The following is a 26,573-nucleotide window of genomic DNA, read 5'->3' on the forward strand; positions in this document are numbered from 1 at the left end:
ACAAGAGAGGCTGATATTATTTACAGAATAACTTACTCCACTTGTGAAACCAGTGCTAAAATGATGAGTGGCATTCTGAACAAGCATCTCAGTGCAGATTCCCAGCTCTGTGCAGATGAATGCAGTGTCGTTTCTGAGAGATGTGGTGCAGATGAATACTCTTCATTTTGATTTGCCAGTCCTGTGCTAGGATACACCATTTGTAACAATTTTGGCTCCATTATTTAATTTCCAGCAACCAAGGACTAACTCAGAAATTACAGTTTTTGGAAATTTTAAAAAAATTTTTGTTTAAAAAACCCACAGACTTACTGTGGTGGAGGGGCAGGCAGAATAAATCATACATGCAAGCCTACAATATATCAGTACACTAGATATTTTGAACCTTATAGGTATGTGCCTTTAATCTGTAGCTTTTAATACTTAGAAAGCTCTTGTTAGGGCTTTAAAACTCTTTGTGGTAACTCAACTGTCTGTTCAACTCAGATTTTCCTAGAAGAGATAAGAAATTTAATAACAGAATAACTATTTTCATAGATGAAGATGTGACTTTTTTGCCTTCTAGAAAAAAGAGAAGGGTGTACTTGATGAAATGCATCAGCCTATCTACAGTTAGCAAGAGAGGACTGCTAAGAAAGAGAGGTGTTTAGAGAGAATTACTTAAACTGTTGTTTTAATAATGCTGTAGTCCACATAAATATAACAACTGTATGAAGTAATTTTCTTAATCAGGTATATTTTGAAGTTGCAGATGGACTCTGCTGATGTATTTCCTTTGTTAGGATAAGTATCACCACTACAATTGGACAAACAGGGTAAAGGACAGAGTCATAGAATGACTTTGGTTAGAAGGGACCTTTGAGGTCATCTAGTCCGATCTTGAGCTCAAAGCAGGTCTAATTAGATCAGGTTGGTCCAAGTGGCCTGTGTTGGCCTCTGAATGCATACAGTACAAGACATAGATGATTTTACAAATGGAAAAAGTATCTGTCCTGTGGCTGCTAAAGGTTGCATGCATAGATACATTCTTAAGATGGGATGTGATTTTTCTGAGGTCTGTTAGTCCCAAAGCAACTTATGTTTAAATAAGTAAATATGGGGATACACTGGGGATTCTGGTTTGTTGGGGGGTTTTTTGTTTCTTTCTTTCTTTTTTAGAATGCAATTTTAAAAGAATAAGCATGGTGATCATGTAAATTTGTAATTTGACTCTGTTGAATTACTTAGTGACTTTTAAGCTAGTATTCACTTACCCCCCAAAACAACCTGTTCCCAACTGGGAGAGCATTTTCCTTTGTTAAATGTGGTCAGTGGCTTGCTTACTCATAAAAAAATTATCAGTATTCTGTAATTTTGGAAGGTGATTGCTAAAGTCCACGCAGTGTTAATAGAAGAGGAAAAACTCTGAAATAGTTTTAGTGAATCTCATAATTTCCTGGTTTTAGTCTTATAAGTGCAATGATTTGGACAGAGAGCCTGTATTACAGTAATTGGATTGGAGCTTGCTTAGTTGAAATGGCAGCCAATGTAATAGGCAGTTTCAGGCTAATCTCTGCAATGGAGAATTACAGCTTTGAGCTGTTTGCTTTTTCGCCCAACATTAAATCTTTATAGGCTGCTGTGTCAGAAGAGTGAGACAGGATTACTGGAAGCATTATGCAGGATCATTTTCTAGCTAAACTTTCATTCTGCTTATGTATTTCATCTTTTCCTGGAACTGATATTCAGAATTGTTCTTTCTGTACCACAAAATACAGACTCAGAACATCTGACTGTACAGTCTGTCTGTCTAAAAATCTTGACTGGGCTCTTCAGTGGTAGTTTTGTGGGTAGAGGTTTATCTCCCTGCAGTTCTAGTATGACTTTTTTAGCCATCAGTGGAATTAGCATGTCCAAATACAAACAAAAAAGGGTTTTCTTACTCAATATAAATTTCAGAAAGTGAAATAGAGATGCTCCTCTGGGAGCTTATTTCCCATGTGAAGGTAGAAGAGTTTTCTTTCAGAAATAACAAAAGTGTTTAGAGTACAGTGGGTTTTTTTGCAGTTGTCCATTTCCCTTACCCCTCTGCCTTTGTTCGTAAGGGTGGGCTCCTCTATTGCCCTGTGTTCCCTCCAATTGCAGAAACTAATTGGAAGAATTCTGGAAGAACTACCATTGTTTAGCCATTATATTTTACCTTCCATCTGAACTTACTTGTAATCTCTTAAGGTTTTCCATCCACTGTTGGAGGAGCAGTTTATTTACGAGATTTCTTAGAGAAATGCCAGTTGGTGTTTATTGGTTAAAGTTTCTTGTTTCGTGTTGAATGCTTTTTGTCTTGTTCCCACAAAGAAAAAATTTTTTGTATTTATTCTGTTGCACCCTGATATCCTTAGGTGTTGACATCCACACTGTCCTTTTCCATATAGAAGTAAAAATAACCTAGAACACACTGTAAAATAAACTGGAATAAATTAAAATCTTGGGTTTAGAATTCCTTCTTTTTGTGATGTCCTGCAATTAAAAATAGAAGAAAGCAAAAGCCATTTCTAGGGTAAATAATAATGAGATCACCTTTTCTGGGAAGTCTTGAAATGATGAATTGGAGCACACTGCTTTGTAAGAATGTCCTAATGCCAGGAAAGCAAAAGAAATTAACCTGTTTCACAGTAAAATTGTCCTTGAGTCACCTGGGTAGTAAAAGCTATTATACAAAGCTTCTTAGAAAAGAAAAGTTCCAAGTTCTGTGATGAAGAGTACCTGCTAATTGACTAAGGTTGGATTAGTAACTCGTCTTTTGTTTTTCACAGGACAAATCCATTTGATAATAGTTTTAGAATAGCTTAACTGTTTAATGAAGTAGGTGATAAAGTTTATAGTTCCACATTCATTGTTTTATTTCTAGAAAGTATTCCTGTTGTTAGTGCCTGACAATTTGACAGACAAGAAACAGGCAAGTTGATTAAGGGGACACTGGGTCGGATTCTTGAGAACTGAGAGAAGGAGGAAAGTTTGTAAGAAGAATGGAGAAACAGAGTGGATGCCTCAGTGAGGAAAGTCGTTAAGTGGTGAATGTGGTACAACATTCCTATGATGGAAGCATGAAAACAAAGAGCAGCTAAAGGCTTTAACCAGAGAAGAGATATTCTTGGATGTACAATAAGATGGAGGATTTGAAAATAAAAATGGATACATGTAGTAAAAAGTAGCTATATTCATTTCAGATAATATAGCATCCATTGAAACGTGTTTTGAAACTGAAGAATGAAGAAAAGCAAATGTTTGGAAATAGTCTGGTCAATAGTTAAAGTCAGTGTCACAAGAGAAGGTAATAGATTCTCTGCAACATGTGGTTCTGATCGAAGCCAGTCATCTTTCTAGTCACCATCTGGCCAGAAGATTGCCAGGATAACTTGCCAAAGTTCTTTGATTCATAAGACAACCTTTTGTATTATGCCTTCCTTTATCTCTGTAAATACTGATATATGGTAGATTTACTGAAACAGAAATTACCTGTGTTGGAGAATGGTCTTTGCAGAGTTACAGGGTATTTCACTTTAGATTAAACATTTATAAAGCCATGATACCAAAGAATAGAAACCTAACTGAATGCTCAGGTTATGGCTGTTGATGGTGTTCTCTGATTCAGGAAGTTGACACTCTGTAGAGTCCAGTACCTTGCTGCAGGTTATATTCAGATTTGGCAGCAGTTTATCTCCACTAAAATGCACTTAATTTAAATGTGATCATAGTAGATTGGTTTGGGTCAAAAATTAGTAGGGACTTTGAATTGAATAGTTTAGATATGAGGAACTAAGGAAGGTATGATAAGGCAATATAAGAGAATAGCCCTTCATATTCAGAATGTTCTACAAGTACTAAAGACCCATAAAGTACAGGATGACCTAAAGAGAGGGTTTTATGACTGGGATATTCTGTTTCCCTTCTCTTTGCCTCATTTCTAGTCATGGTCTCCTTAATTAGACTTACTTGTGATTCTGTGTGAATAACTAGAGATACATCTGAAAATGGCCAAAATAAGTCAAATAATAAAACTCAAAATAATTTTGTCAGTAATTAATGCAGACTTTTGTAGTTACATTTTTGTGACAGTTTTCACTGAAGTCATAAAAAAGTCAGTAATTTCCCTCAGGTAGAATTCTGTTCCGTGCATGTTATATTTACCATCATCCATTGCAACTGGAGTAGTTTAGTACAGGATGTCATTTCTTGCAAAATGTTTTACTGTCACCTATGGAGGTTTCCAAAGAAACATGAAAATCACTTTTCAGTTCTTATGGCCAGTTTTGTATATGAACTCTTTTGTGAATCTTGGGAGAATGTTGGGTGTCCAGTGTCCAATAATGTGACTTTTGAGCAATGCTTAACTGTTACTCTAAAATAGGCCTGCTGTATTCCACAGGCTGATACTCCTTTGTTTGTTTGTTTTTGGGGTTTTTTTGGATTTTTTTTTTGTATCAGCTTGCAGTGTTTCCTCTTAAGTGTATATGCAGATGGGACTTTTTAAAATTTTCTGAATACTGTTATCATTAAAGGTACCACCTGCAGAATTGATGGAGATAGTTGCCTGTAAAGAGTCTTTGAGATGTCTCTTCAATGTGTTTTGACAATCAATTGCATTGTCAATGAAAAATACTAAATAAGGAGTTAAAACGATTTTGCCAGAAGAGAGTAACTGTTTGCAGTGAGAAAATGGTGTGGGACATAGTTAGTAGAATAGATGCAAAACAACTGTGAGGGTATAACAAATACCTATTTCAAATTCCATAAAGCATTGAGAGAACTGATGAATACCTTTCTTGGTATTATCCTATCAAAAGATGTTGTGTTGCTAAGAGTGTGTATTAAGAATTTTTAAAAATTATTTCCTTTGAGACTGGACCCCTGTGGCTCAAATGAGCTATGTAAAACCTAATTACTTCTGTTGATCAAAGAAGAGAAGCATACAGAACAAGTGGCTTTAAAATGGAAGAAACTGGATTTTGAAATGAAGTTGGTCAGGTCTTAGGAAGTGAACATAGCTGCTTGTAGGGCAAGATGACTGTCTGTAAAATGTTGACTACTTGTAATGCTACAGATTCTGATAGCAAAAGAATAACATGAAGTCTTACAGTGCTGAGGTCTAATGTGTGAGCTCATAGAATTTAATTCTCTTTAACTGTTTTTTAGCAGGGTTTGGATGATCCCCTTAGCACAGGAGACTGATGTATTTAACTGGAGTTCATTTGGCCATCTTTCTGTACTTAAAATCTTAGAATCCCTTGCCAAAAATACTTGGTTTTAGCATGCAAAAAACTTTCTAGATCCTGGACTGAAGTAAACATATTAAAAAGATTATTTATGCTGCTAACAGATATTGTACACCTGAACTGATGGAGCACTACGTGGTTTTGACAATTTTTTTAAAGTATTTTAGGCTTTTTTTGGTTGTTGTTGTTTTGTTGTTTGTTTGTTTTTACATTTTAGTTTGGTGTTCAGAAAGGACCAGCAATATATTAACTTCTAAAAAAGTATAATATCTGGCCTAATTGCCATAACAAAGTTAGAGAATTGTTTTCAATAATCAACTTCCTTTGGGAATTCATTTTTTCTCACTCCAGCCTAAGCTTCAACCTACAAATTTTTTGCCCTTTACTATAATTATCTACTAGGTTTGAGTTTATCCCAGGATGTACAAATTCATTTTTAATCTTCCCTATAATTAAGGGACTGTTTATATAATTCAAAAGCATTACATGGAAAAACTGCTGAAGAAGTTGGACTACTTGTTTCTGGTTTTTGGAAAAAAATATTGGAAAAGTGCCCGTATTTCATGCTGTATTTAAAGATTTGAAGAGTTCTTACATCTAGCTATATATAAAAATTTATAGGGATACTTCTGCACTTTTATAGCAATGCTTCTAATCATTCTTTGTGAAGGCTGCTGATTTGGAACAAACCATGAAAAATTGTAGGAAGATAATGACCATATATTTGTTATCTGTGTTATGAAAAAAAAAACCAAATAATGTAGTCTTCTCTGATTTTATTTCTTCCAGAGGATTTTGTCCTAGACCAAGGACACAGACAACAAAAAAGATGTGATTTTTTTGTGTAACTATATATACACAGATATTCATATATATATAAATAATATTAATAAAATATATTTGTGTGAAAATTCAATATTTTAAAATACTGTTTTTGTATTCCATTGCAGAAACACTTTTGTCACCCTAGAGTTTTAAAACATAATTTTGATTTCTGTTTCAGTTTGTGTCTTATTTTTGAAGTGGGCCTGTTTTTATTTTTAAAATTATATGCACTGTGTGAATTTTAAATTCCAGATAAATATTTTAGGCTAATGTTGTGCACTATGTACATAAAATAATACCTTTTTTTAGGTTGAGTACATTTTGGAGCTGCATATTGGATCCAAAATATGTAGAATCAATATTGTTAGGATTGTAAAAGCTGCAGAGCTTCAGAAGATCTGAGTGCAGATTACTTTCAAAAAAACAAAACAAAAGAGTTAACATTCCAAATTTTACCTGTCTCTACTGATGCAAAACTTATGATGCTCCTTTGAAAATAAGCCTGACAGAATTCAATATAAAATTAGAACATTAGAACTGATTTAATGTGAGGCTGGCTAACATGTTAAGTGAATTTTGGACAAGCTCTGTTATGTACACATCAATTTAGCCAAAGTTGTTCTAACTCATGGTTAGACTTCCCAAGCTTTCAAGATCTTCTTTCAAGTGCACTTATTCCATGATAGTGCACCTTATATAAATAATTTGCATCTTTTCCTATGAACATTTTGATTCTCTAACCTGATACATTTTATGTAGTTCATCAAGATAAACTGTATTTCTTTCAGGTGTCTGCCATGGCACATTTATGCTCAGTTTGTTAAGGCTTTGTTTCTTTAATTCCTTTACTTCATTAGATTACAATATTTGAGTCCTTGTCCTTTTATCTTCCCTTGGTTTCCATGGAAATTAAAGGATAATATGAATGTTTTTTAAAATTCTAGTCAGTCTCAAAAGTCTTGCATGTATGAAAATTAGGTTCCATATAAGATTGTGTTCTTAAGCCAGCAAACTTCCTAATTAGGTAAAATTGATATATCAGAGATAAGTCCTTTTTGTGGTACTTCTTAGTTATTCTAAAACAAACAAAAGTAAACGCCAGAAAATTAAGTTAAATATCCAAAATACTGTTTTGTACCTACAGGATGTTTGAAGATTTTGTCATGTAATTATAGTGTTTCTGTGATCGTAGTTCAACAGTAAAATAACTTTATTGAAGCTGGGATTTCAAGCAAGTGAAGGTGACCTTTGCTGTAGATACACTCTTATCAAATTCATGGACACCTCAGTGTTTTCAAATACTGTAAAATAGAAAATGTCTTGTTCAGTATTTTAAGAGTGCCATCATTGTAAATATTTTAATATTTTATTTTAGCCAGAAAGTGAAATTTCCACCACAGTAGAAGATTACAGTTCTGAGGTAAGACTAAAGTAATGCTTTTCCTAGTTTTTCTTTCAACCTTTCCTTTTACATGTTTGCTGCAATGCTGTGCGTAGTTTTTCAAAACAAGAAGGAAAGAAAGAGCAGATGAGACGCTATAGACAAATCTGCTTCATGTTATTACTGGTATGATCAATGTACCACTAAAGCAAGCATCATGTCAACTCCATGGTGGGTGGCTACTATAATAAATAATGCAGTAGATATATAAACTGTAGCAATGTCATCCTTAAGGTCGTATCAATGCTTTGTATTGCCATGGGAGCAGTGGCTGTGCATAATCTCTACTAATTTTCTGTGGGAGACTATTTAACAAGTCGATTACATTTTAATGAGTTTCAAAGCAGCCTCAGCGACTGGCTGAGTGTCAGTCTGCTAGTGGGAGATGGTGAGTGATTGCCTGTGCATTGCTTGTTGTTTGGCTGGTTTGTTTTCTCTCACTTATTAAGCTGACTGTATCTTAGCCCACAAATTTTAGTTGCTTTTGCCCTTCCAATTCTCTCCTCCATCCTGCTGGTGGGGAGTGAGTGACTGGAGCAGGGTCTTAGCTGCTAGCTGGAGTCAGCCCACGCATCGGCATCTACAATTCATCTCTGTCACATTGAAGGGTAGTTGTGTATATGGAACTTGGGTCCTGTCAGATAAAACAGTGATGTTTGGAAGGAGTAAAATACCTCATGCGTAAATGTCAGTCAAGAACATGCCAGCAAGAAGTAGCCATGGAACATCTAAATACATAAGAATTGGTTTTAGTTTGAAAAACCTAATTTTTCATGTCTCAAACAGTCACTTTCTCTAGGGACAGTCAGGGCTTTGTTTTGCAGTTCTCTGTGCTAAACACTTTAGAAAACACCCAGAATCTTAAGCTTGGCAAGAGAGGATGAAGTAAATCAAGTGAATCTCATTGCTGAAGTAAATTTGGTTCAGAATACTTTGCTTTTCTCTTGATTTAGCCTTTTCTTATTCTGTGTATTAGAATAACTATTTCTTCCATGCTAGTATTAAAACTGCTTATTAGGAAGCCTAAGGAATATGCACAGCAGGTGATATGTCCCATACCTGTCACACACTGCATGGTGCTAAAGGAGAATCATTACTGCAGGGGGCAGTTTAGGCATGCCCTGAAAACAGGAACAGCTTTTCTTTCCCAACAAATGACCTTTCTTCACTTGCTCCTTCTCCCAGGCTATTCTCTTGATCAACTCTGTATCTGTTTTGTATCACCTAGATTTTTCTAAATTCTTGCCTTCTCTGTAATGGCTCTTGCCAATCTTTTCACCTTCGCTAGCCCATCTCCTTTGTCTCCTTGCTTGGTTTCTTAGCTCTGTCTTTTCAGCCTCTTTCTATTCTTCCTTTGTCTTTCTCAGTCATTCTGAAGCCCAGTTTCTTTCCCTGCCTTTTCAACTTACTCCAAGCATTGTTTTTTGTTTCTTATTTCAATATTTTTTCTCCCTCTCCCTTGAAAACCTATTCTCTTCTATTCTCTATTCTTGAGATCCTCCTAACGTTCAGCTCAACTTGTCCTAAGGTGCAAGCAGTAGTTTTTCTGTCCAACCTCTCTCATCAAATCCCAGTTACAGTTTCTTCCATAAAGTTGGTCTTGGCCTTTAGCTGAATGCTTTTGGAGTCCCTCTTTTCTCCAGTTTGATTCTTTCTTACCCACTTCTTCTCCCTGCCCTTGCTTATAAGCACCCCCAGTTCCTTCTGGTGCATTGGTAGAAGGAACCTTGGGAGTACAGGGAAAATGTTCCCTCACATTCATTATTGGTTACTTTAAAATACAGAAAACTGAAACACATGGACCCTGGTCAACTGCATTTATTCTCACAGCATAATTTTTGTGTTGCAAATTTAGAAAAAATACATCTGAGATTGGCACTTAGAATCAAAATATTCCAGCAAAGCTGCTAGGGAGTGCCAGAAATGAAAGAAAGAGAAGTATTTTTTATGGAGAGATAGGTTCAAGGGGTTGAAGCAAATTCTACCTGGGGGGAAAAAGTCAATTTAGAGATATAGTACTTTTCATAGATGAAATGTGATTTAGTTTATTCAAGGAATTCAAGTAGCAGAGAACAAAAAGGATGTAACTTTGCTTTCTGTATGATATGATCATAGGGCAGTATGTGCACATGGTTTGCCATTGAGAGTGTAGCAGACAATTTTGAAGAACTGCCGTGACTGTACTGTACCTTTTTAGAATATGCATCACCATGGCATGTGATTACTTTTAAATGGAATTTGCAGTATGTGAAGAATAAACCCTTGAAAACAGGTGACAATGTCATTGATATTCATGTATTTTTGTGAGTGAGGCATATTACTTATATAATGAAATGTGACTGAAATTTTAAACACTTCTGAGGTGGTAGGAAGCAGTGTTGGAGACTGATTGCAAAAGCTCAAGAAAACATATCTTTGGACAGGGCAACAGAATACAGAAAACATCTGGTATAATGCCTCATGGTAATTGTGGATATGTTTTGATTTTAGTGTTTTGGGCTTCAGTTGCAATTGAATTTAACACTCCCATTGTAACGTGAAGTTTCACATCTAGACACTTAATTTTACCTGCTTCATTCTTAGAAGATTTCCATAGGTACCTGCAGAGGATATTAGGGAGCAATTTTTCAGATACAGAAGACAATAGAATTGCAGTTGGAATGTTCCTTTTTAAAATTACAGATTTCCTTAAAAATGCAATGACAGATGCATTACTAGGCAGTTCTCATTCCTGTGAAAAGACTTCCTACCTCGCTGAGAGTTATTTTCTAAGACATAAATAGGCAGAACAAAACTTGTAAATAGGAGCATGATGCTGGCTCTGGTGAAGAACAAGCTCAAGTGGACAGAGTTGCAATCTTTTCTAATAAGCTCTTTTTAATACCAGTTCATTACAATTAGTTGGTATCTGCAATAGGGAGGTAACATGTTCAGGCATGCTTATATTTTACGAGCTGATTTTTCAATATGTTTCATATCAGCTGCAATGTTACTTTTGTTATTAAAAGCTCTGCTCCCATTCATGGAGACACTGTGAATAAAATGATCTGAAGCCTTTTCAGCTGAAGATGAGAATAAGTTAAATTTTGTCTGTAACAGTGTAGTTATGAAGTTGCATAAAATCCTGAGGTTATATTTTTTCAAATACGACTTCAGAATGCTAAGAAACCACATATTTATAGAAACAAAGGCCTGTTGATGCATCTTTTTCCTCATCGATAAGAGCATCTGTATTATTTTTTTGTGGTTTTGTCAGAAATTAAGTTGAATTATAGTTGTCATGCTTTGAATTCAAATAGGTCATAAATAGGTTGTTTTGTTGTAGTTGATAAATTAAGTCAGATGTTTTTAATTCTTCAGCCCCTTCTTTAAAGGAATTGGGTGACATTCAGTGATAAGTGTTTCCCTCTTTAGGAGACAGCTGTCTAAGCAAAACTGAAGTTATGTTTATATAAGAATTCTTGTCTTGAAGGAAATTTATTGTAAATACAGTCTTTCGTTTAGTGCTTAGCCACCTTTCTAATACCTGCATTATCAAGGTAGTAGCCAAACTGAAGACTGGTAAATCCCTCATATGACCAGCTTGTCTTCTGGGACAAATTCCTCATTTTGAGCAACAATGACACCTGCCTGCATAGCCTTAAATTACAATGGTGGTTAGCTATTTAAGGTTATGGTTTGAACTCAGAACTAAGGGAAGTTAGGCTTTTTCCAACAGGTAGAATTTGGGAAGACTTTATAACTGTGTAAAGTTGCCCCCATACATTTTCCAAATGCCTCAATTTTATGGTGAAAGACTGTCCTACCTGATTTTTCTTTTCTTGACCCTCTTTCCAATATGCAAAGTATACCTCTGAAAAGGTGGTTAATTCAAAGTCTCAAAAGTCGTTAGTTTTTTAAAAAATTTTAATGAATTTCCATACCCCAGCTGTAACTGTTGTGTGAAGAAAACTGCTACTTTTCTGTTAATATGTAGAAAAATATATTAAGCCATGATATTTTAAAAAGTCATGAGTAGTTCTTCTTCAGAAATTATTAACCATAGTTATATTATAGGATTGTGACTATTTTCATCAAAAACTGAAAATGGCTTTTGTTTATGGAGTGTAAACCATCCCCCCAGAAAACCCAGAATATGCTGAAACTCATTTTCCCATATTGACCTAATTCCTAATTTTAGCTAAATTTGAAATAGTCAGTTTTGACATAACTAGAAAATTGAGGAGAGGCTAAGAACATTGACAAGAAGTGTTCCAGGTCTAAATATTAATTTTTATGAAGGAATCAGATGTCCAAAATGTAGAAGAAAAGGGGGGGGGGGGGGAAACATGGGGTAAAATTGTTAATCTGTTCCAGATGCTTCTGTATGTTTCTACTACTAAATCAAACAAGTCTTTTAAGCTGAACAGTATGTATTGATTTATGCTGAGCATAAATTTATTATTTATTAAGGGAAATCTCTGTAGTACTGGTATTAATGTTTTAAGCAGTTACACATTATATGTTATTATTGCGATTTTTTAGACACAATTTCAGATCTTCCAAGGTGTAAGGAACATTAAACAGGGTACAGTGATTTCATAAATGTACTCCTGACCTCTGGTGGCAATTGTCATGAATCACTGCTTTCATTCAGTGGTGGATGTTGGTTTTTCTTGTGTTTCTCAGAAAGAAGACTCCTTCATTTTGCCTTAAGCATATGTATTAACTGATGCACTGTAGATGAAACCTTTCTTTCTAGCCAATAGACTACAAATTATATTTTAATTTATAATAGTAAATATTATTTATGTGAATTATTTTGAAAATGCAAGGAAGGAACAAAAATCAGACAGAATGTCGTTTGAAAGACTTCCATAACCTTTGTCTGTTTCATATCTTTTGTTCAACAAAACTGTGGCTGCTGACTAATGTATTGTAAAATTTATTCTATTCTTATTTTGTGATTATTTGCTTATGCAATTTTATTCAGAGCTCTTGTTACTTCTTGGTTCCATTATGTTAAAATGGATTCTTTCAATGGTTAATTGTTTTTTTGAGGTATGGAACTAAGCCCATCCTAAGTAATTAAGGCATAAGAATGTTTCAGTGTTAAAGGCGAACTGCAAAGCTTTTAAAGAAGAAATTATAAGAATCTACATTAAGAGTATTTATCAACTTGCAGAAGGTCTCTGGATGGGGAAATCACTGCGACCATAAGTGAAAACTCAGGAGTGCTGTAAGCCTTGTGGAAAATGAAATTAAGGCATTTTGAAGCTAATAACTCATTACCAACTGTCTGTGTGCTCTTAACGCAGCAGAATTTGTCATGCCTGGGGTTTCCAGGCTGCTCCCAAGGTTTCCCTCAATACAGCTGTGGGTGTCTGGCTGGTTTCTTTCACAGAATGCAGTGCAATTTGTTGCCTTGTCATGTTTCAACTTGCACTTTGCCTGAAGACATAAGACATTTGAAAGAAGAAATCAGATTAGAACAGCATGGACTCCCATGTTGCTGTGTGCATCGCTTGGGTGATGTCGAAGAGTTTGATTCCCATGAAATGGAGCAGGATTTCTGATGTTCCAGAGAGTTGTTTTGAATGTATGTAGCAACATCTTTTGTAGAATTTAAGCTGCTGAGGAGTCTGGAACATCTAATGAGATAAGACTTTTGTGCCTTTCCTATTAGCTCTTTTATTAAATAGCTTTGATAGTTGCACATAGCCGTGATTCACAGGAAGAGAAGCGTATCCACTGTGGTAGATTACAAGGATTGTACACTGCATCTTTATCAATTAAGCCTAAATAACATGGGATTTACAAAGGGGAAAGGAAGGATTTCATAATAGTTTCTATTAAACTAGTACTGTTATTAATCTGGGATATGCTCCAAAATCTAAGTAAAGACATTGGTGCCAGGCGCTGTGTAGACATCTGTGTGGCTGAACATAGAGCAAACATCTGGCAATACACAAATGATAGACAGTGCCTCTATGAATTGCCTGGACTGTTCTTTGCTGCAGTTTTCTTTATTCTTTCTAAAGTAAGGTAGTAATTTCTGTGGTTTCTTCTTTTTACTGAGAAAGGCAGAAATTCAAAGGACACTGTGTCAGCTTTGCAAATTCTCTGATGCAGATTTATTCATTCGTTTAATACAAATTCAATGACTGTACTGATCCCATTTATAACAGTGCACTTATTGATTTGCTCAGGCATGATAGTTATTTGTAAGTAAGCCCTGATCTAGGCTATGGCAGACGTCTGAGCAGTACAGCTTCTTTTTTTGATTTAGTCATAGTATTTGGATCTGAAATACTACGATGCCTTTCCATTTTTAGTACCATTATTTTTGTTTCAGGCTCTGATGTAATAAACAGCTCTGAGGGGAAATGCAGCTGTGCTTGCTTTCTCATTTTTGAACATTGATCTGTGGTTTTAAAAGCCTGCCTGTGTGATTGTTACTCACGTGAACACAGCATGTTCTTTTCATTTGTTTGTTTTTGTTTTTTTTTTTTAACCTATGAGTGCTACTTTGTCTTATGCTTGCCTTTTGGAGATTTGGTGGTTTTGGTTGGTACAGTGTGTAGAACCAAAATCCTCATAGAAGCTGAAAGGGCTTGCAGTGTTAGGTGAGTGAAAGAGGATTTCTTTTCAAATGTCTTATGTGAAATGTATAATTTCTGCTCTTTTTCAAATTCACAAAATTCCTTCAAATTGAGAATGAAAGTGTGATATTACCTTTTATCCCCTGTCAAGAGATATGTGACTTTCAGAAAGACTAAGACTTGTGGTGTATAAAAATCTGTCCGAAAGCATAACGATGTTTAATAACATAGAGAAATATTACATGTACAATTTAAAACGGAATAGTACTGTATTCAAATTATTTAAAAGATAAAGCTTTGCATTGGCCTTTAAATCTGAATTCCTTTGTTTTCTCTGGATGTTGATTCATAGTAAGGTTTTGTTTTTCGACAATAGTATTTATTTTTGCAATTTTGGGTGTTTTGCCTGTTATCTTATGCTTACTTTGATGCAATTTGCTGTATAGAAAGCTATTTTGTATTTCAAATAAAATAATTTTTTGTTGCATAACAGTTCCCACGGTTTGCCACATAAGGTTCAAGTAATTGGGAAATAGAAATCAAGCATGATTTCAAATAATGTATTTAGAAATTGTCTTTATACAGGTAAATGGTTGCAGTTTTGTGACAAGAACAGCTATACCTGCAGTCTTAATCAGGGTACAGTATTGCAAATTGAATCGTAATACTAATAGAGAATACTAAAAACCTCGATTTGTTTTGAACAAAACCTGTGTTGCTGACTAATACTTTATTTTGCATGCTGTGCTCTGCATCTGCATTGTTTGCTATATTAATATAGTGTATCATTAAACTTGGAATGCAAACCAATTTACTCCATCTATTAAGGCTAAGATCATGGAGCACAACTTGCAGAAACATTTTGTGTCAGTGCTTTTGAGGTGTGAATTATACTAACAAAGGAGGTTACTATGGCAATAAGATCTTTGATTTTGTATTGTATGTTGATGTTCTACAGTGGCATTTGGTACAGAATTTGATGTTTGACTTTACTTACTGTGACAAAACGTAAAAACTGGCATGTAAAGGAACTTGGATTGATTTAGGAAGAAGAATTTGGAGTTGGAGACATTCATTCAGATCATGGAATGCAGCACTCACACACACAGCTAGAGGTGATGGAGAATCAATTGCCTGGGAAACAACAAGAGATTGAAGAACTAAGCAGAGAGATAGAAGAAATGAGGGCAGCCTATGGTACAGAAGGATTGCAACAGGTATAATTACCTTATGTTGCTTTCTACTTGCTATTTGGTTACATGCAAAAATGCAGAGCATCACCGGAAAGAGTTCACGCTTAATGGCAGCTGTTTAGAATGCACTCAGTGCATGATAAAGTATTAATTACACCTAATTTCTTTCAATTATATACCATGTGTTCTATTACTTTGAATAGCATTTCCATTGTGTGTCCTTTTTCTCTGTATTTTGTGACTAAAATTCAAATTGTCTTTGCAGTGAGTTCCTTCAAATTAGGAATGGAAAGACAATTTTCTTTAAGAAAAGCCCTAATTCTTCTCTAGTTATGCAAAGACTTCTATGCAAAGGCTTTAATATCTTCCTGTTCCTCCCAGATAAAAAATACGCAGGTTTTACTCCCTAAGGAATAATATAACTGAACCAAAATGAATTTGTATGTCAGACTTCACAGTCTGGAATTCAAAACCAACTGTGTCAGAATGTTTTAATTTAAAACACCTAATAATTTGGGGTTACAGGTAAGCTTTTCTTACTTTAGAAATACCACTGGAATATAAAGTTAAGTTTTGAAGTAAAGAGTAATCTTCCAGTTTAAGCCACTGGTGCAATGCACTCAAGTCAGTTTTTTGTTGTGCTTCATGTCTTACTTGTCTCTCTCCTAATTTGCATTCAGGTCACATCACTGTATTTTGCTATTTTTTTGCAAAGTACTATAGAATAAAAAAAAGTTCCAATATTCAGTTATTTTCACTGTTGCTATCACACTATTGTTGCATTATTATTATTTTAATTTGTATTTTATCTGTGAAAATAGATGTAATTTTATCCACCATAGCACCAGTTAAGTGGTTGCCCCAGAAGAGGTGGTTTGTTATTTCTTTGTCTGGTGTTGAATTTTAATTACTGTGTCTTGTATTTGCTGTGCTAAACGTAATAGTCATAATTACAGCATAATAAAGAAAATAAGTGTGATTCTAGTTTCTAATGATTGTAACTACTGTTAGTTTTTCCTGAAAGAGTCGAAAGTGAAAATGTTTGCATTTCTTAATGGCTAAAATTACAATTTTTAAAATAAAATAAAAATATATTAAAACAAAACTGAGTGGTTTTGGGTTTGGGACTGTGGTACTATAATATTTGAATAGTTGCAGTGTATTTTTGTGTGATAGTGGTGCAGTGCATAATATCTCAGTTGAGAAATGCATATAGTTTATTTTTCAGAAGAAACAAAAGAATTGTAAAAGGGGAATGGGGAAGATAGTTGTGTGCTTTAGTTCTGCCTGTTTGTCAAGATCAGAGATTGAATTTTAAAAAGTTGGAAATTATACAACATTGTGTGCATTGGAACTGACATATTTACTTGTTCAATTTCATTGAACAGATGCAAAAGCAAAGGTGTAGCACACTCAGGTTCCTGAGCTCTTCCTAATTTTCTCTACTACAACAAACATATAGTATTTCCATTGGACGTGTACTTTTAAAGTAGGAGGTGATGCCAGTGTTCTAAAAAGAACTTTATCTGGAAGCATTACCATGTTAACAGCCAAGATTCAGCAAATAACTCAGTGAAGGTTTTTTTGGGGAACTTTGTAAACAAAACAGTTACAGAAGAGGACTAATGGTTTAAGCAATATGCAGTATGTAGATGCAATGTTTCCACTAGCCTTAAATGAGTTCAAATTGAAAAAGGGGCTTTAAAGTGAGAAACGTTTATTTAAATGCACACAAACATATTGCCAATTAATATTGTAGAATTTCTGACTGCTTGAGTGTAATCCTACAAAAAAATAAAACAGTTGCAAAGAACTTTTTTGTACTCTTATAATTTCCTCATCATTGTAAATTACAAAAGATTCATCTATTAAATGTGCTGTATCCATTTTGCAGCTTGATCTGATTTTCTTATGTAGTTATGAATGATTTCCCTGGGTTCAAAGTGTAGGACACTGCATGGTATCTATTACATGTTTTAGTACAATGAATGCTATTTGTTGCACTTCAAGTGAGAGATGATATAACTTGCATTTATTATGGAAAAAGTGTGTGAACATGAATAGTTTTACAAAATTGCTGAAACACTATTAGTAGATATTCTGACTTCCTTTATGATGGTTTGTTTATGTGGCCACACTTTTTATTTTAAAAGCAAGTTATATATTTAACTAATAAACCTTCTTAAAGTTCAGATTTTCTTATTTGATAACTACATTTTATGGAGGGATCATATGTTGTTCAATGAGGGGGAAAAGCCCTGGTTTGGAAATTTTTGGAAATAGAGTTTGTCAAAATAGAAAAGCTCTACTAGTGAGACACCTTTCAAACAGAAAGGTTAGGGATCAGTTATTCCTGCTTAACTAAAATAAGCTAGTATTTTTTGTCTGTGGTTTTCACATGCATTAATAGTTTAAATTTTATCTTTTATAGCTGCAAGAATTTGAAGCTGCTATCAAAAAAAGAGATGACATTATCACTCAGCTCACTACTAACTTACAGCAGGCTCGGAAAGAGAAGGATGAAACCATGAGGGAGTTCTTGGAGCTTACTGAGCAAAGTCAAAAACTGCAAATTCAGTTTCAGCATGTGAGTTAAACAGCTACCAACATTTATTTGTGTTTGAAAATAGGTGTCACTTTGGAGGCTCTATAAATAGCTACTTCCTGCAGAAAAAGTGCGCTTTTTAAGAATCAGTCTCTTATTATAGATCAGCAGCCATTTTCCTGGTCCTACAGTTGTTGTTATAGTACGTTTTATTGTAATAATCAACTATTAAATTATAAATATTAGTTTGTTTCCTTTCCTATTATGTGGTAATAGCTTCTGATATATATGAGTTATGGCAGTTATCCTGGGGAGAAACACTTGCGTAATTAGTTCTCAGAGCTTTGGGCGGAAATGTTCCCTTTGAAATCAAAACATTCAGCCATCAACTTCCACGGGCCACAGATCACACTCCAGTCCTTCCTATATTTTTGGATAAAAGCAGCCTTGGTGGTGTTATTGAAAGGTAATTTAAATAACAAAGTGAAGCTTCAGAGAAACATTCCTCTAAAAAGCATGGTGATTGAGGTGCCATAGGCACACAGACTACACCTTACAATGTTGCAGTTGAATATTGTTGTATTTTATGCTGTTTAAGTACATTATATAGCTTATTTTAAGCTTCAAATTGATTATATTCTGAAGCCTGAAATTTTATTATTAAAAGTCGGATTATGGGCTCCACAGCTGCAACTAGTTAGTTTTACTACGTAGTGATAAATCTGAGATGCTATTGTCCTGTGTTAATTCAATGTGAATATTTAATTAATATGAAATATGTTTTTATTGGTTGACCATCCCAAATTAATAAGAATGTTTGACTTTCTCCAAAAGAACTTCGAAATATTTGGGCTTGTAATGTGGAAGAAGAAAGGAAAGATCACTATTTCTGTATGTAGTGCAAGCTGTTTGTGAAAAACCTGATGTATTTTATGTTTTATTTCTTTACATTCAAGTTGCAGGCAAGTGAAGCCCTAAGGAACAGCAGCCATAGTTGCACAGCTGCTGATTTACTGCAAGCCAAGCAACAGATCCTTTCACATCAGCAACAGCTAGAAGAACAAGAATGTCTGCTTAAGAATTATCAAAAAAAGAATGAAGAATTTGAAGAGCAGATTACACATCTTCAAGAGAAAATCACAGCATATGAAATGGTATGTTCCTCACTGTAAAGATCTCTTTTTCTAAACAATTCCCAGAATTTTGTAATTCCTTTGAAATAAAAAAGCCAAATCACAGATAATAAGTGTGTGGCATAGAATGCATACAGATTTTAAGTTTTTGTCACTGTTGCTGTTAACTAACACAGATTATGTATATAGTTTAGATCTGAAAAATTTATGTCAGTATTATGTAGTGTGTTTTAAAAAGTTGTAGAAATATTTAGAGCAAATTATGAAACTAAACTGTATGTTAAAACGCCTTCAATAAATGGCATTATTTTAGAAAAAACCCACTAATTACGTGCCTGAACATTCTCTGCATTAAGTAAAGAATGAGTTCTTTCCTCCATGGAAAACATTTTAAAAGCACCTAAAAAAATTAAATGTTATTGAAAGTGGTAGACACTGGGGTGTAGAGAGAGTAGGGGAGGGGCATGATGATGTGGGTGGGGTAGGGGTTCTGAGTTATTCCAAGAGTACAAAAAACCTCCAAATGAGGTCAACAAATAATTTATATTTATGTTTTATAAATGATCACTAGCCTTCTAAGAATGACTAAATAGCTAAGACTGTAAATGTTCTTATATGTTCAGATAATTAGCTAAAAATAAGAACATGGTTTTGCACTTTTTTTTAAGGAAAAACAGAGAAAAGAGGGAGAAGATTTGAGCAAATTACAAGAAAAAGAAGCATTAGTTGAAGAGCTGGAAGCAAAACTTGGAGAAGAGGAGAAAAACTCATTTCAGCTTCAGGAAAAATTATCAGATGTCAGTAAATTACTTGAAGAATTGAAAGAAGAAATTTCACTAAGGAACCAGCAGATAAGTAATATGAAAGTTGAACTTACCACCTACAAACAGAAAGAAAGACAATGTTCTGATGAAATAAAACAGCTAATGGGAACTGTGGAAGAGCTGCAGAAACGATGTTATAAAGACAGCCAGTCTGAAGCTGACATTGTGCAAAAAATGGAATTAGAAACACAAAGGAGACTGGCACAACTTCAGGCTGAATTAGATGAAATGCATGGGCAGCAGATTGTACAAATGAAGCAAGAATTAATTAAGCAACATGCAGTGGAAATAGAACAGCGTCTTTTGCAACAAAAACTAGAATTGGAGAAAACTTCAAGTCTGTGTTTTAATGAGAATGTTGATAAAGATCAAATGCATTTAATGAATATTAAAATTAATGAATTGAATGTGAAATTGCAAGATGCCGATAAAGAAAGGGAAAAAATAAAGCAAGAATTGTTGCAACAGATGGAAATTATTGCAACAGAGAAATCTCTTCAAGAAACTAGAATTGAAGATCTTCTTCAAGAACTGAATTTTTCAAGAGAGCAGATTCAAAGAGCCAAGCAAACTATCATGGATATGGAATCTAGATTAAATGAAGCTGATAAATACCAGTTAGTGATTGAAGATTTAAAAACTCAGCTGGCTTCTGCCTCTGAATTTAGGAAGGATTTGGAATTAAAACATGAGGCAGAAATCACAAATTACAAAATAAAACTAGAAATGCTAGAAAGGGAGAAGGATGCAGTTTTGGACAGGATGGCAGAATCTCAGGAAGCAGAATTAGAAAGACTGAGAACAAAACTTCTGTTTAGTCATGAAGAGGAACTTTCCAGGCTTAAAGAAGATTTAGAAAAAGAGCATATGGTGAACATGGAAAGCCTTAAACACAACTTGAACATGCAGCATAAACAGCAATTAGATGAAGTGCAAAATGAAATGAGTCAAAAAATAGAAGCCATGAAATATGAAAAGGACAACTTAATCACAAAGCAAAATCAGTTGATATTAGAGATTACAAACCTGAAAGATTTACAGCAGTCTATTGTAAATTCTAAATCTGAAGAAATGACACTTCAAATCCATGAACTGGAGAAGGAGATTGAAGTGCTTAGGCAAGAAGAAAAGGAGAAGGGTACCCTTGAACAAGAAATACAAGAGCTGCAGCTTAAAACTGAGTTGATGCAGGAACAAATGAGGGAGAGAGAAGATAGCCTTCAAAAAAAATGTTTAGAACTAGAAACACAAAATAAAGTTCTTAAGGGGGAAAACGAAACTCTGGAAGAAAAATTAAAAAATATGTTGGTAAACTCTGAAGAAAGCATACTTTGTAACAGTAGTGTTAGCTCTAAGACAGAAATTTTGGACTTGCAAAAGAGAGTAGAAAAGCTGATTACTGAAAACGAGCAACTTAAAAACCAAAACAGTATCCTCCAGGGGGATACTGAAAGGCAGAAGAGTGCCTTTTCATTGGCTGAGAAGAAACTTGAAGCTAGTTACAAAGAACTGCAGAAAGAATGTGCAAGTCTTCTGAAGGCAAAAACTGAGTTAGAAGAGAACAAGAAAAAGCAGGAAGTTGAATATAAAAGCAAACTCAAAGCTTTGAATGAAAAACTCTGCCACTTACAAAGCAATAGACCAGTTTTATTTAAAACTAAACCCTCTGGTTTTGAAGGGAGTAAAGAAAGAAAGGTGTCCAGGGAAGACATATTTGAGGCTGGAGAAGTTGTGGAGAAAGATGCAACAGAACTTATGGAAAAACTTCAGGTTACTCAGCGTGAGAAAGTGGAATTATCTCTGAGACTTTCTGATCTCTCTGAACAATTAAAGTCAAAGGATAGTGAAATCTGTCATTTAAATGAAAAAGTCAAATCCTTAAAAGATGAGAAAGAGAAAATTCTAGTAAAATGTAAAGAACTAGAAGTCAGAGTTAGTAATGTTCAGAGAACAAATAGTAGTAGCAATAACTCTAAGACAAAACGCTCTAAAGGAAAATCTCTAAAGACTGCTACTCCAGCATCTGAAAGTAGGAATAAACCCCCTGGTCCAAGGAGTAAAGCAGATGAAGGAATACATTTAGAAGGTAATCTAAGTTCTGGTAAAGACTGCAGTCATGAGGTAACAAAAAGAATGGAGGTCCAGCAAAGGCTGAAACCAGAACAGCAAACGCTGAAACCAGAACAGCAAACGCTGAAACCAGATCAGCAGTCTCTTGTAGAACATTTGCATGGGATGCCAGACAGGCTGACAGAGGAAACGTCATTAATAGCCACTGTACAGAGTGAAAATAACCTTCAGCAGCAAGTGGATGCCTTAAAATCAGAACAGGTATGTTAAATAAAACAATATAGAGAATAATTTAGCTATGAAAATTTGTAGGAGTTCACACTTGAAAATTTGTATCATATTTTTTCCAGTTAGCTGCTTTGAAGTATAGGTGTGTGAAGTATTACTGTGGCCAGTGGTTGAAAGGGGTTACATTAATGACCAGAATGATAATCACAGTCAATGTGTATGAAGATGCTTTTTGAATTAAAAAGATACTCTTCTCTTACATTTAATTAAATCAACAGCAGCAACAAAAATGTAAGAAGACTACCAGAGCACTTCATATTTTGGTGCAGCATTTCACTTAAGGGGAAGACTTTTTTGGACATAATTTTTGTATTCTGTGATTAATTTTTCAGTTCTCTAATCAATCATCAGTCATCTTTGACCAAACTTTTGAAATATCTAACTTGTGAAATACTAATATCACATTATCAATTTTTTTGTGTATGTGTGGTAATCACTTCTTAAGAAATGTATCTGGAAGTGATAATGAGAACACATATCGTGTGATTCTAACTATTCTCTTGAGTTTTGCTGGAGTAATTTTGCTTGTATTTCTTGGCATTGTAAATTAATTGTAGCTAATATTGAAAGGATTGTTATTTGTCAATATAAATAGCTAACTACTGAATTACCACTATTTAATTAGGTGGTGGAATCATAACTCTGGCTTTAAATTTGTATTCTCTGGTGAAGTTCAATAGCATGCTGCAAGATCTATGCAACCAAGTGTTCTGTGGAAATAGATGTTAAACATTCTGCTACTAAATTTTTAGATTTTTTTCATGTTAAAAAAGTCCACCTAACAGTGAACTAATACCACCAACTGCGTAATATTGTGTTGTAGTTCATTCATTTCCTAAGAAATAAAATCACAAGCAAAGCCACATTGGAAACAGTTGAGAGATTATAAAAAAGAGCTTTAGCTTTGTGATGGTTTGGTTTAGGTTTTTTTGGTTGATTGGTTGGTTTGTTTTTTGTAAGGCTGTGACAAGGATCTTCCAATTTCCTGCCATATGACTAAAAATCATTGTGGTCCAGAGGTGTCTAAAAACCTTTTCAAATTTCAGCTCTAAGTAGCTCCCGGTTGACATATCCCAAACATCCTTCTTCTTGAGCAGTAACATCCCTGAAGGGCACACTAATTCAATTTTTTAAGGTCTGCTAATAATACAGTCTTTTCTCTGTGTTTGGAGTACACTTTCTTAACAACTCCATTAGTGATATTGCTCTTGCTTCACTGGGTTAAAATTCATTGGGATTTTATTGCTGCAAAATAGGAATTGAAACATACTGAGTTTTGTTGATTTTGATTTTAATTTTAGGTTGAAAAAGTGTCTTACTATTTTGTTAAAACTCAATTTTCCGAACTATGTATATTTAAATTTACCTGACGCATAGCGCATACGCAGCATTCCATCCAACACATTATTAATTATTAATCTCAGAAATTTCCAAAGATGGGTCTCTTTATATTGTTGTTTCTCACTCTTTGTAAATTGTGTCTTTTATTCAAAGACTGATTTACAGCTACAAATGGAAGCGCAGCGGATTTGCCTATCCCTGGTTTATTCAGCTCATGTAGACCAGGTTCGGGAGTCCTTGAAAGCAGAAAAAGAGAGTGCACTTTGCAGTCTTAAAGAGGAACTTGTTCACAGTCACCTGCAAGAGATGAATGATCTTAAAAGAATGCATCAGCTGGAGCTCCAGACCTTGAAATTTCCACAAGCAGGTAACTTGACCAAAATAATGAAAATGAAGCCCTGTCTGAAAAACAGTGTCTTAAAAAAGCTCAACCAAACAAGCACAAGACTTTGTGCATATACCTGTCCAATAAATTGTTTGTATTGACCATTTTGAAGTGGTTTTTTAATAAATTGTTTAGCCACTACATGTACTCAGGTAACTTGAAAAAAAAAGTATATATATTAAAAAAAGGGAATCAAAAGTATTACAACTCATTGCTGTTTGGATTAACGCAATTAAAATTGTTTCTATTAGCTCAGTTGCAAATAGCTATATAGTAAATTCACCTATAAGGTGAAATAATAAGCAAACGCATCAGCAAAATGTTTTTGGACTTTTTCTTTTCTCTTTTCTTTGAATTGCTGCATTGACTCCCTGTGCACATTAACTAAACTTTGGTACTACCTTGTGCCTCAATGAGCTTTAGTGCTATCATGATGGTTTTCTATCCCAGCTTTTTCTGTTATCCCATGTTTTGCCCTTGTTCAACTTTTTTTGTGTAAGTTCTTCTCCCTCCAGTATATTTCTATACATGTCTATCTTGCTGGAGGTCACTAATACACAAAGCCATTTCTTAATTCTTGCTCCTCTAGAAGTGCAGCTCAGTTGTAATAATTGAAACTGTCCATGTGTTGGAGCAATAAAGAGGGGAACAATAAACCATGCCTTTCTTCAAGCTGAAGAGGCAACCTCACTGAGGCAGGAAATTAGGCCTTTGAAAAGTTGTTGTGCATCTAGTGTTTAAAAATAATATTAATAATTTGTATTCATAGATGATGAAGGGAAATCTACACAGAGACTCATAGAAAAACTGAATGAAGCTGTAACTGAGGAATGTTCTAGGCTGGCTCAGGTAAGATTTAACAAAAAGCCATTTTTAAAATGAAAATCTGGAAACCAAAAAATTATCATTACAGTGAGTCATCATATTTTTCTACATTATTTTTGCAGGTTTTCTTTGCAGCTTTTCTCTGTGCATTGATCTCAAAATAGAGACTGCTAAACCTGAGCTTCCAAAATAACATTGCAAAGTGTTCTGTATTTTTTTTCCTAAACTGGTTTATGTCCTTGTCTAGACAACTCTTTTGTCTTATACATAGTCTTAATCTACTAGCTAATGTTGGTCTCATCTGTACTAGTTTGGAAGTACTTTTTTCCTTTCTCTTTGTCTCTGGATATACATTTTTGATTCAACAGTGATGTCACACACATATTGATGGACAGGACATCACTTCTCATATCTGCAATAAGATAGTAATTTCTTTCTTAGCTGCAGCTTATCTTTCAAAGACTTAAAAGTGTCAGTCTAAAAAAAATTACTGTCTGTATTGGTTTTAGTAAATAAAAATTATAGTAAAAAATTAAAGCTTATATTTGTCATCTACCTATAATAATATTTTGCCATATTGTTTTTTGTAGTGTAGTAGTAATTGATGGCCCTTATGGGTACTTTTTGACCATCAGTTAAGTTACTTATTAGAGTTATTTCTAGATAAATTAGGTTGCTTTTGTCATTACAAGCCATGATTTTCAAGTCTATAATACTTCAGGTGAATGGGATTTATGATTTGGGGTTTTTTTTTCTTCTTTGAACTTTTTTCAACACCATTTTGGAAAAGCAAATAGCAGAAATTTTTAACTTGAGATCCAGCATAGGAGAGATTAAGCTATCTGCATGATAGCTCACAGAAAGCAGCAGCTGAATGAGAATGCTTGGCATGAGTTGTTTCATAGTGTGAAAAATGCTGCCCAATTGTATGTTTCTTTGTCAAGCTTTCGGAGAAATTATGATTTTAATTTTGTGAGTAGAATTTTGTGGTTTTGAGCACAAAATCTTTAAATAAAGAATTCCACTGTGCTTTGAGAAAGATTTCTTTTCAAGTGTCCTTAATCTTCAGAAATCATATGGATAAATCTTCTGTTTGCCTGCCCATTGTGAATATGGCAGTGTTCTGCTGACCACATAGCACCAACAAACATGGGGTATTCTGTTCATTACTGGCTTTTTTTATGCCATACCCTTTCATCTGATTTGTTCAGCACTTAAAGAACAAGATGAGCTGTAATCCCTAAAAAGATACAAATTTCTACTGTAGGGAATCCTTCTTCCAAGTAAAATTGCAGTTTATGAGAATGAGACATTTACACTTTAAGTTTGCTTTCCACGTTAATATTGGAGGTCTTTCTCTACAAACTTTTAATACTTGGCAGTTCCAAACTAAATAATAATATGAAAATGTACACATTTATGTTTTAGCTGAAAAGTCTTCTCATATCTGTTTGTTTTATCAGGAGATTTAAAGATTGTCTAGGTTCTTACGATTCAACAGAATATTTATGGCATTGTTTTCACAGAAATTAATGCAAAATACCACTTTCCTCCTATTTTTCTTACTTTCTTTGTGAGTTGCGATTAATAAAATAGAAAAAATTGTTCTCTTTTTTTCATTTGGTATACAGGTTTTGTGTGACAGTCAGAATGAACATTCTTCAGCTGCTGTAGAAGTTGGTGATAGGGAACAGGAAATTTTCCGTAGACCTGCTGTAGAAGAAAAGCTCAGTGTAGAATTACCAATACATAGAGGTCAAGCTCAAGGTAATGGCTTTGTGCTACCATGCTGGTTAAAAGTACTTAATTAAAGTTTTTCAGACTGGCAATTTTGCCATTACTTTTCAGGTATTAATTCCTGTGCTTAAAT

At 34.4% G+C, this 26,573-nt stretch overlaps 1 protein-coding gene across 6 annotated transcripts in view; it reads left to right on the forward strand.

The window, feature by feature from the left end:
- Positions 1–26,573, forward strand: part of AKAP9 (A-kinase anchoring protein 9) — a 107,296-nt gene that overhangs the window by 25,531 nt on the left and 55,192 nt on the right. For 3 of the 6 annotated variants that reach the window (XM_085050694.1, XM_085050696.1, XM_085050695.1), the window contains exons 3-11: positions 7,453–7,497; positions 14,685–14,738; positions 15,146–15,316; positions 17,724–17,879; positions 18,794–18,991; positions 19,639–22,125; positions 23,647–23,860; positions 24,648–24,727; positions 26,335–26,470. In XM_085050694.1, coding sequence (XP_084906820.1) covers positions 7,453–7,497; positions 14,685–14,738; positions 15,146–15,316; positions 17,724–17,879; positions 18,794–18,991; positions 19,639–22,125; positions 23,647–23,860; positions 24,648–24,727; positions 26,335–26,470 — 3,541 coding nt within the window. The remainder of the gene's footprint in view (positions 1–7,452; positions 7,498–14,684; positions 14,739–15,145; positions 15,317–17,723; positions 17,880–18,793; positions 18,992–19,638; positions 22,126–23,646; positions 23,861–24,647; positions 24,728–26,334; positions 26,471–26,573) is intronic. The other 3 variants (XM_085050697.1, XM_085050698.1, XM_085050699.1) reach the window with 3 other exon arrangements.

This window comes from Lichenostomus cassidix, chromosome 2 (assembly GCF_008360975.1).
Source record: "Lichenostomus cassidix isolate B80296 chromosome 2, HeHo_3.0, whole genome shotgun sequence".
NCBI lineage: Eukaryota > Metazoa > Chordata > Aves > Passeriformes > Meliphagidae > Lichenostomus > Lichenostomus cassidix.